General features: G+C 32.1%; 1 protein-coding gene across 1 annotated transcript; it reads right to left on the bottom strand.

Moving 5' to 3' along the window:
* Positions 1 to 5,006: 5,006 nt before the first annotated feature.
* LOC141662069 (CBS domain-containing protein CBSX1, chloroplastic-like) lies at positions 5,007 to 12,963 on the bottom strand. The gene is made up of 8 exons (XM_074469121.1): positions 12,611 to 12,963; positions 8,379 to 8,466; positions 8,239 to 8,303; positions 6,998 to 7,046; positions 6,234 to 6,286; positions 5,716 to 5,831; positions 5,578 to 5,635; positions 5,007 to 5,496 (listed from the first exon to the last, which is right to left on the bottom strand). Exons 1-8 carry the CDS (start codon positions 12,821 to 12,823, stop codon positions 5,422 to 5,424), a joined length of 717 nt encoding a protein of 238 aa, XP_074325222.1. The 5' UTR covers positions 12,824 to 12,963; the 3' UTR covers positions 5,007 to 5,421.
* Between the last annotated feature and the right edge of the window lie 7,695 nt (positions 12,964 to 20,658).

The raw sequence follows: 20,658 nt of genomic DNA, 5'->3' as shown, positions 1-20,658 counted from the left end.
TACTAAATATTTATTTATGTATAGAGTGCAGTACTTCAAATTATAAAATGTAGTACTTTTAAATCTAAATAAAAAAATATAATACAACATGCGGAATAAAATATTACGTAAAAAAACTATATTTAAAAAAGTGCAGAACATATTGTAAAACTTTATAAATAAAATGTAGTACTTAAAATTATAAAATGTAATACTATTAATCCTAAATAAAAAATATAATTTAACTTGCAGAATAAAATATTATGTGAAAAAATATATTAAAAAAATGAAAGTCAGAACATATTGTAGAATTTTATAAATAGAGTGTAGTACTTAAAATTATAAAGTGTAGTACTTTTAAACCTAAATAAAAAATATAATGCAATTTTCAAATCAAATATTATCTGAAAAATATATTAATAAAATAAAGTGAAAACATAACTTAGATTTTTTTAATAAATAAAGTGTAGTAATTTAAAATCTAAATAAAAAATATGATTTAAATGCAAAACATATATTATGTGAAAAATATATTCAAAAATAGATTTGTAGAGCATAACTTAGTCTAATATAAATTATAGTGTAATATGCATGATGTGGAGTAAATGAAAAAAAAGTATTTCTGCATAAATAAAAATGTATTACTTTTAAACCTAAATAACAAATATAATGCAACATGCTGAATAAAATTTTATGTGAAAAAAACATATTAAAAAAATAGAGTGCAAAACATATCGTAGAACTTTATAAATAAAGTGTACTTAAAATTATATAAATATATTACTTTTAAATCTAAATATATAAATATAATGCAACTTGTAAAATAAAATATTATGTGAAAAATATATTTAAAAAATAGGGTGCATAACGTAATAAAGTGTAGTACCTTAAAATATAAATAAAAATGTATAATCTAAAATAAATAAATAATATATGAAAATTATATTCAAAATTAAAATTCTAATACATAACTTAGCCTAAATTTATGTGGAATAAGATAGAAAAAACTAGTTGATATATGTAAATTACTGAGTGTGCTTAGTTTTAGGTTTTATTTTATACACATATAATATAATCTCAGACCTCCATTTCAACTTATCTAACAGTCTATAAACGGGACTCCAGGTCTCCAAATAAAAAAAAACTGACTTCACTGAACTTTTACCTATATATATCGTTATTTCAAGGATTTGTATGTTCAAATGCTATCAAATTTCTAAATTTGTTACCCCAAAAGATTTCACATTTTGCAACAACGTCATAACTTGTGACACCGGCTGAAAACAATGTTTAATGATTATGTGTTTTTTAAGTAACTTTCGTTATTATTTAGGCTATCGATATAAACCGTATCGAACCTTTGTCTTGCAAAAAGAACATTATATTTGTGGTCATTTAGAAACATCGATTTATCGCTAAAAACGTGGTGATTCATATATTCTGTTACCCAAGCAGTAGTTCTTTGTTGATTTTGGAAATTGTACTTGTACTGCTCATCTGATCAACCACCGCCAACTCCCGTGTTTCATGCTTTATTAAATCAGTTTAATTTGTTGATTTTAATTATTTGCTACGTTAAATGATTTGATGGAAGTCGTTTATTGATCCGTCAATTAAACTGACAGTCACCATGTTCATCTATCTTTAATGAAATAACAGACAAATTAACAACAACATCGAATTCTTTGATAAAAAAAACATCGAATTCTGTTGATGTATTAATTTAAAATTTATTATCCAATACCGTCCATTTATGTTTTTTTGACAAATATGTTTTATAATCTTACAAATGAATATATGTTCTCATAAATTCTCGAGTGATCGAAAATCAAATATAAAATAACCGAGGATAAACTCTTAATCATCTGAGTTAACTCATCTGTTCATCTACGTTAAATAAATCAATAACTTTTTTTCCATCATGGGTGCATATGCGGAGAGGTTACTGTCTGAAGTTCTCTGTCAAAAAATAAAGATGAGAAGATTGTTAAATATATTCCTTCCGTTCCGTTAATTACTATACGTTCCGTTAATTAGAATATGTAAGAGGTGTGTCGCAGATTTTAAGAAAAAATATAATTTATTGAAAAAATATGAAAAATGGATAAAATGATGGGATCGGTTACTATTTAATCTATAAAGTAAGTGTAGCGGATGTAACCGGATATAGTTATTTCTTTTATTATAAAATTTTACTATTTTTGGAACATACTCCCTCCGTCCCTCTCATTTCTTTGCATTTCTTTTTCAATGTTCGGCAAGCATTTTAAGGTACATATAAAACATGATTCCTCAACTTTTTTTCAAAATTTTCTTTTTCTGTATAAAAATTTAAACATTATATTTTCATTCAAAAGAAAAAAAAAATTGAAAAATAATAATAGAACAACACTTTTACGGAGCCTTAAAGTGCGTGTCGAGTCCCCATCCCCCAATGTAAAAAATTGAGGAGATGGAGGGAGTATATAATTTAAAGAGACGTCCTAAAAATGAAATTGTATAGAATTGAACGGGAGAGAGTTTTTTTTTTGAAAAAAGATAAAATTGTTTTGGAGTATGAGCGTTTTGGTTTACGGTAAAAATTTATAAAAAATAATAATATTGATATCAGAAAAATACGAATCTACAGGACCGTGATGACGAGAAAAATGGGAGTGGTGTCATTTCACAACATAAAAATTACTAATAATATTGTCTGACAATTAAATGATATCAGTTAACGGTAATGGTTTGAAATAGTTGTTTAAACTAACTGATTTGATTGATTTAACTGTTTTGACTAATTGATTGAATTTAACTATTTCCAACAAAACTGTTTGATAAATAAATATTTTAATTAATTTTTTACTAATTACTTGAAAATGCTCCTCCTAGCAATTTTTTGTAAATTAGCTTTTTTGTAATCAAAAAATTATTTCAAAAAAAATAATTACCAAACACTAATATTAAGGATTTCATTTTATCAAATCTCTAATTTATTTTTATTTTTTCAAAAAACTATTTTTTTACGCCAAAAGCCTATCTTTCAAATACGTCAAAAAACAACTCTACACAGCAATAATCAGATTTCTCCAAAAATTTTATCTGATTTTGAAGGAAAACAGAGCATTAGGAAGCCTATTAATGACAAACTTGACTTTTAAGCCGATAATTGTCGGTTGTTTGATCGTAGGGAAATTAATTTATTCATATGATTCGTTCCTCTTAAAACTCTAGCAGTCTACTCAATTATTATCCAACGATCTGATTCACATTTTCTTTAGAATAAATAATACCCTTCTCTGAATTCAATTTCATCTCTATTGTTTCTTTTGAGCTTTTTAAAAAATATCCATTTTCAATCATAGATTTCTTTGAGCTACATGATTACATGCGGGGAAGGAGCAGAAGCCAGACTTTGATGTGACGGAATTTTTTTCAAAATAACTAATATATATTTTTAATTTATTATATATTAAATAAATTAATAAATATTATTTTTAACAGTTTCAATATACAAATATATTTGAATTCGTATATCTAAATTCTTAACTATTGTAAATATCATATTAATATTAGAACTAAATTTATAAAATTTATATATTTTAGAGGAGGCGAAAATTGATTTTTTTTACTACTGAATATACAAATATGTAATTTTTTCACATAAATTTTAATACTAATTTCATGATTATACCGGAGTTTGGGGTGGTGGCCTCACCGCCGGCCACCCCTCCCTCCGTCCCTAATTACATTTATTACATGAGAGACATTTTTCATTTTATTTTTAGACAGATTAAATAGGAGAATTGATTTTAAATTGATAAAATATTATTTATTATTCCAGTTAATATTCGTAGATACATAATTATTTCATTAGATCATAATCTGAACATAATGTAATATTACAGAAATTATTCTTTTCACTTATAACAACGACGATAACAATTATTTTACTAATTTTTCACATTTTCAATATTTGCTGGATTTTAGGCTAAAAGATGTTCTCAGCAGATTGTATGAAATCAAATTTGTGAGCATACACAATCTATAACATTAATTGAACAGATACAGGTATCTTGAAATGCATGTATCCCCTCGCTTACTTACAGGAGTTAAGATTTCAAATCAAAGACAAGATTGAGGGAGTGTGCTTAAATACAGATACGAGTATCTCTGTTTCTATTGTGAAGTCAACCCCGGTTTCTAAGTTTGTATCTTGTCCTAATCCAGTCATTAAATTAATAAAAGAAAGGATTATATACTGTACAATTCAATTCAGGTACTATATCATTTTTAGGTTACTAAAAAGAATGTTACTGCTGTAATTTATGAGAGGTGTACTTCTTCTTTTTTGTTAGTAATTTTTACTCATATAACAAATTGTACAAGAATTTGAATCTGATTGTTAGAAGAAGAAAATTTGTATTTTGATTTGCGCAGTTGCCCAAGGATGAGCAAAAAAGTTCAAATCGGCCTAACCGGATCAGATCAAATCGACCATACTTTTTTTTTTAGTTTTTTCCGTAATTTGACTTGGTTTAATTTTGATATTAACAAAAATTGTTATTTTACGGTTCAACTTGATTTTTATCTCCAAATCAACCTTTAAAGTCTGGCTAGACCGTTTTAATATATATCAATATATTTATCTACATAAGTTTATCTTATACTTTATATATTACTTTATACGTAAATATCTTCAAATTAGTATTTATGTATAATTCTTGTATTTAAATTTTAGAAAATATTTTTTTAACATTTATGTGTTAGGTTTCAAATTATTACCAACCTGACCAAACCGTTTAATTGCGGTTTGGTCCAACTTGGTCACAAATTTTAAACAGTCCAGTCCGGTTTGATAATCAACAAAAATAACATAAATGATCAGGTCCAATTTAATCGTTAAAAGCTGACCAAACCGACTACTGCACGGCCCTAAATCTGCAAAGAAAGTACGAATCCCACTCATTAGCATTGGGAACTTTTCCTAAGCTTTTTGGATAAAAATCCAAACAAACGTCCCCTATCCCACTGGCAATACCATCTGTAAAGCATATAAGATATCATTGATCAACTAGGCAACACAGTAAACAATGTCCCAAGATAACATAACAAATTAACAATCATTCTTGAACCCGACAAGCTCAGTATAATTGAGAGGTGGTGCAACAGACATTCAAAAGAATGTTGTGCATACATCTTTATTCCCAAACTCTGTACAACTGAGTGAAGTTATACGCAGTTGTAACCTATAGTATTCTGGCACGTCTTTTTTCGGCCTTGTATCCACAACAAAATTTTACACACCTCAACTTCAACTTTTAAATACTTTGCAGAGCCTGCAGTTCCGATCATAGATGCCAAGGTTTCCCACATTGTATAGATAAGACAAGAGCAAATGTGATTCCTGTCGCTCCAATTAAAACTTTCTGCAAACTCATAAGCAAACGTAGCATACTGTTACGCTCCTGCTTCAGCAGCTCGTTTTATTTGAAGGGCAGCTCTGACAACATTCCCCCTTGTTATGATGCCAACCTTCAAGGTGCAGTAAATGTTTGTGATCGAGCATTTGGTAAAAAATTAGAGCTAATTACAAGACAGTACTAATATGCTTACCAGCCTTCCTACACTATCAACGACCGGAAGTCGGCGATATTTAGTTTCGAGCAATAATCTGATATTGATGAAAACCAATATTTCAGCACACAAGTGTACACGAATAGCCAAACCTAACAAAGGATTATTTGACCATACCTAGCAGCATCTTCAAGATTTGTAGACTCCCGCACAACCACAGGAGCGGGTGTCATCAGATCACCAACCAATTTCCCATTTGTTTTACTAAGCAGATTCTGCACTTCATTAAATGTCTGCATCCAGAGGCCACAATTTAGTAAGAGGACCCTAAAGACTCTTGTCATTTGTATTAAGCGCAGAGTTAAACATCAGAATAGAAGTGATTTAGCTTATCAAATAGGAACAACTTCTGATGAGCTCACTGACTTCGATACAAAGAGATGATTTAGGTATTATGGTAATTAAAGACCAGTGAAGACGTGCATTTGGACCATTGGTCTGATGACCTATTTTGGAGGTGTAACTCATTATAAGTCAACCTTATTTTTAATTACGGGGATAAGCTTCATCATTGAGAGGGAAACATCCCGGATTTTGTAGGGGAAGTGCAAAAATGTAGAACACAAAAGGAACATGGTTCACAAATTTAACAATAAACACATAAAACTTTCAGAAGTGGATATGTTAACACATACTTTCCATGTGCTATCAACTTCAGGAAACATGCTTGTATCAGATCGACTAGTACCTGGAAAAACATCATACATATCTAGTCAAAAGGAGAAAAAAAAACAAATGACTAATAATTGTCATCCTGGGATGTTAAGATGAATCAACAAGTAATAAAGTGAAAGGAAGTGCAGAAATTTACATTAATTATATCAGAACAATACATATGTTTTTTTAAGAAAAATAAAGTTATGGTACTTTCCTGAACTCAAGTTTCTTTTGTACATTTTCTATGTTTTAGTATATTACATTTTCAAGTATACACAGACATATACGGGGAAGAAACGACTCGAATCAAGATGTATGGTGAAACGGGACGGGGATAGCCTTTGCCACTATGCTATCTGAATTCTTGACTTGAGGATTTCTCAATGTAGAGAACTACGACAATAGTATGATAATTCAAAAAAGTTACATGTCAGAACAGTCTTGTTCATAATCTATAGTTCTCACAGATATGCTAATCACTAACTAACATTTTAGGAAAAATTGAATGGTGTAAGATGAATAGATATCGAATGACAAAATAAACGGCACAAGCATAGCAAGTTCGAAAAGAAACAATTGTAAGATGAAGTGCCACGGTGCTGCATGCATATTAACTGTTTTTGAAAAAGGGCTATAAAGAAACAAATTCACCCAGTATACCAAGAAAAAAATTGCTATCTTGATTTACTTCAAGAAAATGAGGTCAAGAATTTTTTTAAGGCTGATATTATATTTGGCATACCTGATATAGAATCCAATGCAAGTAGATCATAATCTGAAACAAGACCAACCTGCAGCAACAAAGTACCTTGGAATTCTTAGAGTACAGTAAATAATCGCTTTTATCTCTATGATTAGCTCGTATAATATCAGAATATAGATCATAGCTCTACTTTATAAAAGTACCTCACATAAATGCTCAAGATTAAAACAGAACAATGACTTAAATCTCCTTTTAGAAAGGAAGCTTTATTTAAAATGTAGCAAAATTTAGGTTGTGCCATGGCATTTTCAACAGGCAGTAGGTTCAGAGTAATGACCAAGGTATAAACCCTGTTTTTATTGTGTAGTCAGTAGTCTACTACTTTTGAGGACATACTTTTATTTTATATGACTACAAATGGTGTCAAACTCAAACTTGCTTTCTACCATCCCACTACATTTTATTCGGAATCTGCTCGTTCCTTCCGTCAACTGTAGAGCCTTTAAACTACTTCATATATTCTGTTCACTAAATATGTCAGCTTAATTTATGAGTAGATGAGCTTAATTTCCACATACTGTCTCACTGCACTTATCCATTCTCTAAAATTCTTCAAGCAAAATGATTCACACACTAACCAAAGAATTAAATGATTTATACAGAAAACTGCTACAGAAATTCAACACCTGACCATAGTTAACAGTTCAGCAATAGGAACTTTCTTAATCAATATATGCTCTTATGCCTTCAAGGCCATGAAGTATCTCCTCTGTTTTTTGTACACTCCCCGAGAAATATAAATCTCGGATGCTTACAAAAACTGGTTTCCAAATGAACGTACGACTGACCTTTCTACCTTACAATTTTAAATAGAAGTACTGGCCCTGCCTTCTTTCCATGTACAAATTCATACTTCAGGTGATCAAATTCAAAGCATGCTGGTAGAATTATATTCAACACTGAATCTCAACACATACCAGGTCAATACTTAACAGGTTGTGTCGAAACACACACATAAAATTGGCAAGCATTACAAATTTAACCAAGGGAATATTACTGAGAAAACAGTCGATACATTCAGAAAGCTCCAGGAAACAACATATTACTATTAATTTTAAAGCAGTCATGTCATGACCAAGAAATATCTCCACCCCACTTACTGTGTAGAGAAGAAAACTGCACTTAACAAAAAATCCTAACAGTTTAGTATTCTCGTGCTAAAGGTTATACAGTATAAAATGATCTTCGCAGAAACATAACCTGAATCAAAATATACTTACCAATTTCCACTCCTCGTCAATCACAGGAAATCCAGTTATTCTGTTCTCTACAAGAGCATTCAATGCTAAAGAGCACAAAACAGATTACACATTAGACACATTAAAATGTTTAACAAACGGAAAATTAGCACCAGAATTACCTTCATCGACAGTTGTTGTTGGTTTTACCACATGCAATTCCTCCTTTTTAGTCATAAAATCTCCCACAGTATATAATCCATTCTTTGACTGTTTAATAAAGGGCAACAAAAGAAAACAGATTGAAATATATGAAAAGAAAGAGGACAAGAAAGACCATATATACATAAGAGGCTGCTTCAGATCCATAACTGGAAAGAGTACAGAAAAATCCATGACAGATTGAAACATGATACTGCAACAAGTAATTTTTTAAATAACGCATCTGTCTTGAAATTTGTGAAGAAGCAGGTCTTGCCTTACACAAACCCTTTTTTCTGATGCTCGAGGACAAATAAAATTTGAGGCCAGGGTGTCAAGAACTTGGTGGTGTACATATCACAAATTCAGATAATACTCTGCAAGTGGAAATCGAGATTTCTTTAAGGAATAGGGTTGTGCCGCCTTTAGCAACTTGACGCTTCATCTCGACATAATGAAATATATTATAAGTTATAACTTACAAGGATTCTCACATCGATATTTTTTAGATTATGACAAATAAATGCCAGACCCCAAGAATCTGAGAATCTCTTCCTTTAACACTGTAGCACTTCCTGTCAGACTATTCTCACTCTAGAAGGTCACTACTAAACAACAATGGAATCTCTATTGATTAAGAACTCTGCCACCTCGGAACTGAAATATTAATAATTAATCAAGATTGTCAATTTATTGAGGTCTTGCAAAATGTTATATGTTCCCTAACTAAAAATTAATAATCAATAGAGCTAATAATTTATAAGTAGTGCTAGTACCCCAATTTTCCACAAATGTTATCCCAAATGGCATATGGCGCGTTTTCATTTGTGGGCGCATATGTATGCACGCCGGGGTCCCATATTATTATTAGAAAGTGACCAATAATCTCGTGACATGTGTTTCTTTGGAAATATTTTTGGGACATTTTTTGGGGTCCCTAGCATTTTTCATAATTTTATTGAGAAGGAAATATCCAAGTTCTGTTGTATGTTAAAGTACTTGCCCTACATATGGCAAGTCATGCTGTAATTGAAATATTATTTTTGCTATAGTGTTTCACAGCTTTCATTCTCTGCCATTATCTGAATACCCTAATCCAAGTAGAATAACACAAGAGACAGAATAGAATGGTGAAAATGGGAGATTCAGTTGGTCTTCTCGTCAACCAAATCACGTCATGCTTATCTTCTTTGTGAGATCGTGCTTAACTGAGCAATTCCATAATACCTGAACTGTAAATGTGTGTGTATTCATTGCAATCTACACATGTTACTCCCTAAATGATTGCGTATCAGGTATTAAAAAATTAATAGTTTTACCAATACTCAGGTGGAGAACGCGTATTCAATACTAAATACCCTGTTCCAAATTGCATAACACTAATACTCCAATCTGCATTGTGTAAGTCATATGGAATACCCCACCATGTATTGTGTATTGTATATTACTTCACTGGCACTTGTGTATTTCGCCGGCTAAACTTGGCCAAAAAATTAAAATCGGTTATTTCTGTTATATTTATCTGAGAAAAAGGTAAAAAAATGGCACTCGGCCTTTTATCGTATGGAGATTTGGAAGAGCCGGTTTATGTTGATCAACCTATGGGCTATGTAAAAAAGAGCGAAGAAAGTAAAGTTTCCAGGCTTCTGAAGGCGTTATATGGGCTAAGACAAGCATCGAGAGCATTGTACATAAATATTGAAGGATATTTTTTGAGGAATGGCTTCGAGAAATGCAGCTACGAGCAAACAATCCAAGAAACATGAAAATGGAGGGTCTAAACTATCAAAGGAGGGTGGTCGGGCCGGGCCGTGGTTGATAGCACATTGTATAAGCAACTGATTCATGGCAACTCCGAGGGAGATGCATTTATTTGCAGCTAAAAGAGTGTTGATCAAGGGCACCATCGAGTTGGGAATATTTTATAAAAGAGGAATTGGTAATAAATTGGTGGAATATACCGATAGTGATTATGTTGGTGATCTTGATGATCGGCGGAGTACCTCAGGCTTATGATGAGTAATAGTGTTACATTGTGGTCAACACGTAAAGAGCTGGTAGTGACTTACCTGGTATGGAGGCAAAATACGTTGCTGCCACTGCTTGTGCTTGTTGAAGTGTACAGATGCAGAGGGTGCTAGATAAGCTTGGCCATTTTCATTGCAAATGTGTCACTATATTCTATGATAATTGTTCTACAATCAAGCTGTCTTATAATCCAGTAAACATATTGATGTACGAATTACGATTACATTTCTTGCATGATCTTGCAAAAGATGGAATTTTTGAGCTCAAGTTTTGTGGCAGCAACAAGCAAATTAATTGCAGACACTTTAGTGAAGCCTTTGAGACTAGAAACATTTGAAAAACTTCGTGGATTGCTTGGGATCGAGTCAAAGAATGTATTAAACTGAAGTTGTTGGTAACTGAATTGTTACCAGCAACTTCAGTTTAAGGGAGGGAATGTTAAGTATTTTAGTCAAGTTTATTAGTAGTAGGAAACAACCGTGTGAAGCACGGACCGAGATTAAAATGTTAATTTTATAATTCGTTGGTAGTATCATTCGGTCTTAACATTAAAATTTAAAATATGAATGTATTTCACTATTTTAGTTGCACATTATTTATTATTTTATAATAAACGTTGCACAAGAATGTAACTACATATAATTGAATCCGAGATTGGTGTGAAACCAAAGAAGTGAAGCCAAAGTTGGTTCAAGATGTGTTATGGGGTTGAAAACAGGAATCGGGTTAAAGTGGTATGAGGTTGATGTATCATTTCTGATATCATGTATATGGTTGAGCTGGAATAAATATGTCCGGTTTAAAATATTTTAGAGTTTTTAATATTAATTATTTTAAAAATATTAATTTCATTATTATTATTTTAAAAAAAAATTGTCCACTGATTTTTTTTATATAAAAAATTACATTTAGCTCAAATACAAATGAGAATAGTCGAAATAAATTTGATTCTCTATACCCCTCCCTAGTACCCACCTCTCCCTATGGTATGAAAAAACCATACCTTTTGAGGAATGGTTCCGGAGATATTTTGTCTTAACCAAACACCAGGTACTCGGTTTGGGTTGAAATGACCGAAACTCAAACCTGATTCCAAAACCCCTCGAACCAAACAACCTCTTAAGTATGTAATTATAGGGAATCGAACCGAGATTGATGTGAAATCTCATAAGTGAAACTAAGTTAATAAATCATGTTTAATCATGTACTCCCTCCGTCCCACAATACTAGTCTCTTTTCAATTTTTTAAGCTTGTTAAGAAAACTTTAAATGTACATTTCCACTTTAACCCTCATAAATGCATGAATCTTGACTCATATTAACCTTATCACCTCTCATTAATTGTTATGCAATTTTCAAGGAGGGTGATTTTGGAAAATTGTCAATAAATTTGCAGTGAAACTTAAATGTGGACATGAATTATGGAAAAAAAATCTCTCAAAAGAGACTATTACTGTGGGAGGGAGTAGTTGTAAGGAATTGACCCAAAGATTTGGTTAAATCAAAGAGGGTGAAACCAAATTTTGGTAATAAAATGAGAGGATAGATTTCAGTTCCAATAAATCCTGATGTACGTTAAAGCAAGTCCAATGCTTGAAATCAAATGTCATTAATTTCAACTCCAAAGGGATTCTATACTTGGACGTAAATATGCATATATATGCATCCTTGGTTTTAAAATTTGAAATTAAAGATGAATTTATGCATCTAGCCACATCATCAAACTATTACAAATAAAATGCATGTTAATGTGCTTTAAATTAAACTCACGGGAAAGTGACAAAATTTAGGTAAATTAGGAAACAATTCGTTTCAAAATGCATTGGAGTTGAAGAGTTAAAGTGACATTTTTAGTTCCAAATTATAACAATGACTATAGTCATTTTACATCTTGCATTCGACTTACTCTTATGCTTATGCATTGGACTTGCTCTTAGAGTTTATCTAATTTAGCTAGTATTCTTAGGTCGGTCAGTGAGCTGCGTATTGTGTGTGTTTTTTTATTTCCAGTATTTGTAAATTGTAATGGCTATATAAGCTACTTTATTCATTTTAATATTTAACTTATTGGAATCTCTATTTGATTTTGTGTTTAGTTTTCAACAATGCAAACAAAATAAAACAACGAATATTTAAATTCGATAAACGAATAATCTCGATAAATTATAAAAAAAAATATACTAACCGGTACGGAATTGGACATCAAAGTGGTGGAAAAAGCGAGGGGTTTAAGAGACCATGAGGAGCGGCGAACGGAAGATAAAGAAACGGCGGATTTAAACGGAAGGCACAACGGAGGGTGGTGGTGGAAGACGGCGGCAACGGCGGTGGACTTGTAATGGTGAGAGTTAGATACGACGGAAAGAGATAAGGTTTCCGGCGAGGGAATTAAGGCCATCTTTTAATGTTTTTAATTTACTGACAGTTTTTGTTAGTTTTAGAGCAAAGCTAAAGATAATACATACGTATCTGTGTAGTGGTAGTATAATTTATTGTTGTTTTCGATGGGCGGAGTTTTGCAGGAAATGTTTCAACTTGCATTTGCTTATTTGTCCTTTTTTTAAGAGAAATTCCAGGTTACCCGGTTTTTTTCTCAAAAAAATCCTCAAATAATAATGTGTCACGTGCTAATAATAATATTAGATCCCGCAGAAATAAATATATATTTAAAAATAAAAAATGTTATGTATTTGTTACGTTATTTGATAAAATTTTTGTGAATTTTTTTGGAAAATCTAGCACTACTATTTCTCTAAATATATACATTTTCTCGGGACAGTAGTACTTTTTTAAGTTTTTATATGTGATTGCTCTATTGTAGCCGATATTCTAACAATCAGTCGATTAATCGGAGTTTGAACGGGTCCAGTTTCGATTAATCAAAAATCGAGTTAATGTGTGCTTTTTTAAAAATCAATCAAAAGTCGACTGAATAAGTCAAAAATTGGTTAGTTTAGATAAAAAAATCGACCAGTTCGATCAAAGGATGAAAATTAATTACAAAAATATTTTTAAAAGAAAAATTAAAATTTAAAATAATAGTTAATATTTAATAATACTATATTCACTTGTATTGCCTATCATATGCTCCTAAATCCTAATTTCTAATAATTGAATAAGTGTATTCAATTGAATTACTCTTATTTCTCCCGATAATTTATTCGAACGATTCATTCATTTCAAATACTATCTGAAATTGTGGAGGGTGCTTGATAATATTGTATTCCTTGAAAGCCTGTGAATACTAGGGTCAGTAAAACGGTAGCTACAAGAGACGTAGTTTAATACGGATACTACCAAGCAACAGAGTTAAAATTGAAGTAAGTCTTTGTGATTCAACTAGATAACGTATAATTTACCAATTTCGTAGCAATGATTTGAAAAATTAGGTTTTTTTGTCCACCCTAACATTACTTTTATGAGAAGATGATTCAAGATGAAAAGAAACCTATTTTTTCCAAAAAAAAGATTCAAAATTAAAATTAGGAATGCCAAATATTAAAATTTGATATTATGTTCCTAAAATTTGTAAAAACGGTAGACGGGTGAGTAACGCGTAAGAACCTGCCATTGGGAGGGGAACACCGGCGTAAAACGACTGCTAATACCCCGTAGACGGAGGAGCAAAAGGAGGAATCCGCCTGAGGTTCAACCAAGCTCCACCTTACCACCCTTTCCTTGAATAAGTTCTTTAAACCTTGTTCGATGATCAAACTTGCGGATATGAACCAGGACGAATCAGCTAAGGCGCAAGACTATCAATACTCTCATGGTCGAGAAGAAGAGTGCCCACCTGAACTATATTAAAGTAAAGCTCTCTGAGTTGGCTATAAGTAATGTGATCCCATAGTCGCAGACAGAGGCCGCTACTCCTTTAGAATAATCCATGCTTATTCCATCAGTGGGAGCCGACTCCTTTTCTTCGTTTGCCGATATCGTATAATACCGTATGTACTAAATAGCGAATATTAATTATTATGTAAAATCAACTACAAAAAAAATATAAAAATCACTTAAATATCAAATACGAACAAATGATATATGATAGTATTTTTGTAAATCTCATGAAATTATAATGAAATTTAAATAAAATTATATAATATTATTTGTTTAATTAAATTGATTTCCAATAATGCTCGTACTAATTAATCTGATTAATCACCGAAAGATAGCTCCACCGAATAATGTCGATCCCAATTTTAGAACACGGACTATAAGCGTAAAACAGCTAGGGAAAGACTCGAGCTTTTTATGTGTTTGGTTTTGTTAAACACAAACCTATAATTCATGTTTAGTTCAAATCCTTTTTTTTTGCTAAGTAGTTCAAATCCTTTTTCAATAATGATTCATGTAGTATTATTACAAACCCATTTCATGTAGTTCGATTTTAGATTTATTAGATGATATATATTTCTGAAATCTTTATGGAGAATGGTCGCAAAGAGATTGATCTTTTAAATAAAGTTTTTTTGTATTTTATCAAACGATCCGCAAATATGATCATCAATTTACGAGGTCTATATATGGATTTTCAGGCCGTAGTTTCGGCAGAAGTAATGTTCTTATTGATGTAAGAAATTATATTTTATCCGAGTTAGTAATCAAATAAAAACTCTCATTTTTCGTATAAAATAAGTTACTCGATTCCACATCGGACAAAAAAATTTACTCGATTCCACCGATTATAATACTTTGTCGTTAATCTTATTAAGAATTTTGTACAACATAATATATTTAGAATTTTTCGATAGCAAAAATTATGGGCTTCATAAGGTCTGGGCTACGGTGTAAATAATATATTTGGAATTTCTAATTGCAAAATTATGGGCTTTTATGAGGCTTGCTTCATGGATCGCTGCTGGCCCAAAACTCCAGAACACAAAAACTGCACTGAACGATATATGTTAGCCTGGGTTGGGTAATTCATAATTGGTCATACTAATTTGTCAATACTCATAACGACTTAATTCCTTTTTTTAATTATATATTTGGACTAGAGTCGTGAATTGATTCGGATTATTCGGTATCTCGGTCTATATCCGATTTAAAAATATGATACACGACTCATATTATTTTATATATGATTTAAATCTGGCAAAAAAAATCTACCCGGGTAAAATATGACCCCGAACACGAGCACTTATGTACAGGGGCAGGACCAAGAATCTAACATGGGGGACCAAATTGATAAAAGTAAAAAACATATAATTTTATTTGATATGTGTGCGCCTTTCTTTAATTATATAAAATGAATCAATGATCTCGTCAATACAAATAGTCTCTGCAATCTCCTTTTCAATATATAGTAACAAATAGTTCATGAAAAACTCATCTTCCATTCGATTTCGAAGGCATATTTTCACAATTTGCATAGCTGAAAATGCTCGTTCAGAGTTGGCCCAGTTGGTTAAAGAGGGGATAACTATCCTCTTGGTCACATGTTCGAATCCCACGGGAGGAGAATTTATGATTATGCCTCCTGAGTCAGAGTTTTACGCTTAAATGCGGTTTACCTTGGTTCACGTGGTTTGCAGGCTATTGCGTGAACCCGTAGGGTTTACCCAGTGCGCACCCGAAGGGTAGCGGCTGCGGGTTACCTACGATAAAAATAACAAATCTCGTTCAGATGTTACAGTAGATGCAGGAAGAGTCAAGGCAAGCCTTAACAGTCTATCAACTAATGAATACATGTCAAATTTTACTGGGTTATCAATCCGTAATATAAATCACCAAGAGTAGACAGATTCTTCAAATCTGGATGAACAGGAACATCTAAGCCATAACATTGTAGTTCACACTTTAAATGAATTTTTTCATCTCTCAACAAATCAAAAAATCTTCTAGATAAAAAAATTTTGCTAGCTTGCAAATGTTCTCTATATTGAATGACTTGTAACCATTCCCTAAATTTCATCAATATTCTTATAGTATATATTTATTAACATCATGTTGCTCAAAGTTGTTGTTTGCACGGGGACTTCATGATCTCCATATCCAGTGAATTCAACTGAGGCAACAGTATGTGTAGGATTAGGTTGTGTTTCATTTTCGCAAATAGTTTGTTTCTTCTTAGGTTGAAAATATGATGTAAATTTTTTTCTCTTGCAATAACTGCAAGTGCACAGCGGTTAATTGTAGCAAATACAGGTCGATCCACAGAGAGTATGAATTTTCAAAACCCTAACAATTTAAATCAGGCGAACTAGACAATAAGATTTGAGAGGAGTTTGAATTAACCTAATTAGCAAATAGATCAAATAATATGGAAAGCCTAGGAATCCGAATCCGTTAATCAATCACAATTAATATCTACTCGCCCTAAAATCAATTCTCTTTTCTTCACTAATAAATTTTAAATAACGAGATAAACATATACTATGAAACTTGTTATCTAACAATAACCCATCAAAACTTCATGGAGCAAGTATAAGTTATGAAAAATAAACCTGGTAACAATAATATATCAAAATCACCTTGTCAATTAAACAATTAAGCACCAAGAAAAAAATTATGAGAATCAAATAATATGAACGAGAAGATATCAAAGCAATTAAATTAACTTCATCTTCATCATAAGGAACAAATTTAGCTACACATGATAAAAAGATGAACAAAACAAATAACTAATTGAATGTCTTGGGAGTTGGAATGTTGAATGTGTAAAATACAAGAGGGGAGACCCATATATATAGGGAAAATATAAGGGTTGGGTTCTTGGAATACAGGTAGGATTCTTAAAGTAAATTCTTCTTCTTCTCCAATAAGGATTCTATTTATCTTCCAATTCCCTTAACTTCTAGAATGGTCCACCTCCTTCCTTATTTGCTCCTTTTCCAACTCAAATTCTGATTTTATTTATTTTCATACAAAACAAAGTAAAATAATTTATTAATTAATAAAATTACGAAAATTGACATAAAATAGGTATTAATAATATGCAATAATATGGACCTATCAAATTCTCCTATACCTATCTTTTGCTCGTCCTCGAGAAAAATTAAAAAGAAAAATGCTAATTAAGAAAAGTCCTATGCTCCTTTTCGTAGGCGTGACGGGAAATTTTAGGTTTACCAACCCGTTAAACTCATAGACGATCTCTACAAGAGGAGTGTTGTCTCCTAAGGGTTTACAGAAGATATACCCATAAAATCTGTGAAATACTCTAACAAGTGTCCAAACTCTATCAACAATACATTCATCGGTGTGAACACAAGAATTTTTAGGAAAATACACGCCTTTAAGACTCTTCTAATTATAGCCAAGATATAGGTATCAACAATCCACTTATATCGACTCTGAACGTTTACAAAAAATCCCAAGGTGTGTCGTGAAAATAGGTCTATGAAGAATCAATTAAGTAAGTACATTTCCTCTTTTTCAACCAATATTGAACGAACCCAATCTCTATCAAAACAAGCATCTAGCCAAAATTCACGGTTATTTTTTCTTTTCTTTTTTTTAACTGACTGTGCAATGTCCGTTTTCTTAGGCTTTCTATGTTACCCATGTAGCAAGCTTTGGTCCAATGACTCCCAAACCAGATGGTCTTAGGGCACTGGGTTTTGAAATACCCCTACGGACTTAATTACTCGAGTAACAAAGGCCACAAAACAAGACTAGTCAATTATACTACTTGTGCCCATCATCTCAATTATTTTTTCTTTTTTTGTGAGGAATATTGGGTATTGAAGTAGTTTATTCAAGCATCTCTTTTTTTTCGCAAAAAATTGATTCGACATTGCTTCAACATGTGGGCTCTATCTCAGATATCGAAAACTTCCCTAAACAATATTTCCTACAAAGACCTTGTGCAAATGTGCCGTCTTGGACTCTTAAGCAAAAATCCGTTTGACACAAGTTTCATGAAGACAACCTTACTCAACTACGTTCAAGTCATCTCAAGGCATTATATATATAAGTTTTAAAAAACTGCTAACACCGACTAGTATTAAAATACAAGAGTGGACTGGACAACTTAGCTAAAATATCTCTGAATTTTTTTTGGATTTTTTTTTTCAATTTTTTTGGATTTTTTTATATATATGTAAGTACTACGAAACCCCTCCCCCATACCTAAATCATGCATTATCCTCAATGAATGCAAATGAGAGAAAAATGATAAAGTAAAAGGACGAGAATACCTGATAAGGGCATGACAGAGGAACACACTTACCTATAATACACACACACATATTCACTCACACACATAGTTACTCCCCCATATCTACACTTTACGGGAGACACATACATAAAATTATTTATTAACCAATACTAGACCGTAGGAAAACTACCTTCGTAACACAATCAACACACATGTGAAACTCACCCATAAGAAGAATATTATCCACTAGAGAGATAAGATCATGCATCAAAATAAAACTCATAGCACTAACATTATTCATGGACCAATTAGACGCTTCTTTATGTTGTTTAAGCAAATCAATGACTTGAAATTCTTGGTTATGAACTTTTCTACTAGAAATAAGAACATGATGAGTTTTATTATTAACTACCAAAGACTGTTCAAGAGTGGAAAACAAAATAATAGGATCGAGTGTGGGTGGCTCACCAACAGAAGTCTTAACAACGGTCTTAAGATCAAAATAACTATCCTCAAGTTGGGTTTCATGATTAGAACAAATGGCATTCAATTCCTCTAACATCTCATCACAAGTGAAATTCTTATACAACTCATGCAATTCTCTATTGCTCTCATACTCACACGAAACATCTTCCTCAAGAAGAGACTCAACTGCACTATCCCCAAGATTCGACCAAGATACAACCTCATCTATCAAGTTAATTCCTACAGGTTGTTCAAAAAGCTCATTAGGTTGATTTCCTACATTAAAGATATTCAGATCTATCGACATGTTTCCAAATGTGAGTTTCATCGAACCATTTATACAGTTAATCAAAGCATTAGAGGTGGTAAGAAAAGGCCTTCCTAAAATGATGGGAATTTGATTTTTGATATTTTTGACTGGCTCGGTCTCTAGAACAACGAAATCGACGGGGAAGATAAAAATCACCAATTTTTATCAAAACATCTTCAACTATATCCTTAGGAGTTTTAACAGAACGATCAGCTAATTGAAGAGTAATACTGGTCTTTTTAAGTTCACCTAAGCCAAAGGCTTGATAGGCAGATAATGGAAGAAGATTCACACTAGCTCCTAAATCGAGTGAAGCTTTATCAATGAGGGTATTACCTATGACACAAGAGATGGTAGGACAACCAGGATCCTTATACTTCACAGGGATTTGATTTGACAAGATAGAACTAACATGAGAGGTTAGAAAAGCTTTCTTAGGAACATGAGTGGTTCTTTTATGAGTACACAAATCTTTTAGACACTTAGCATAAGAGGGAACTTGTTGAATTGCATCTAAAAGAGGAATGTTGATCTTGACTTGCTTAAAGACTTCTAAAATTTTATCTAACTGAGCAGATTGTTTGTTTGAGATAAGTCTTTGAGGAAATGGAGCTTTTGGCTTAAAGACTTTTTCACTAAACGCATCAGAGTGGGGTTTTGAAGGTGGTTCTTTGGATGGTGATGACTCATTAGATTCAAAAGTTTCAGGATTTAAAATTGTGGAAGACTAGGATTCAAGAGTAGAGAATTTGGTTCAGATGTTAGTTTATCTTCCTGATGAGTATTAACACCAGCATGATTGTTGAATTGATTTCCAGACCTTAGAGAGATGACAGAGTTCACATTTTCATGAGACTTTTGGTTTTGATAAAATTTAGGATTAACCTCGGGTTGACTAGGGAAACGATTTTTTTCTCTCTCTCACTGATTGTGTTTGCCAATTGACTAACTTGGACCTCTAGCTTAGATATGGCTTGTGTGTTTGAATTTAGCAACTGCCTATCTTGGGTCATAGCTTGCATGAAAGATTGTTGAGATTTAAGTAAAACCTCTATACTTTTTTCAATGGAATTCAATTTCTTATCAGATTCACCAAAACCAGGAGGGTTTAAGGGGACTGAGTTAGGATAATGACCAAGATTTTGAGGAGGATAAGTGTTGGGATTTTGAGCTGGGTATGGACTAGGACTGGGCGTTTGAAAAGCTGGTTGAGAATTTTGATTAAACTGATTGTATTGACCTTGGTTCCATGAGAAATTTGGGTGATTCTTCCAACCAGGATTGTATGTGGGTGCATATGGATCATTCCTAACTCTAGGTTGAAACGTAGCATTGACTTGTTCACTTTCAGGGCAAT

Source organism: Apium graveolens, chromosome 5, assembly GCF_009905375.1.
Source record: "Apium graveolens cultivar Ventura chromosome 5, ASM990537v1, whole genome shotgun sequence".
Lineage (NCBI taxonomy): Eukaryota > Viridiplantae > Streptophyta > Magnoliopsida > Apiales > Apiaceae > Apium > Apium graveolens.
This window is presented reverse-complemented; position numbering and strand designations above follow the sequence as displayed.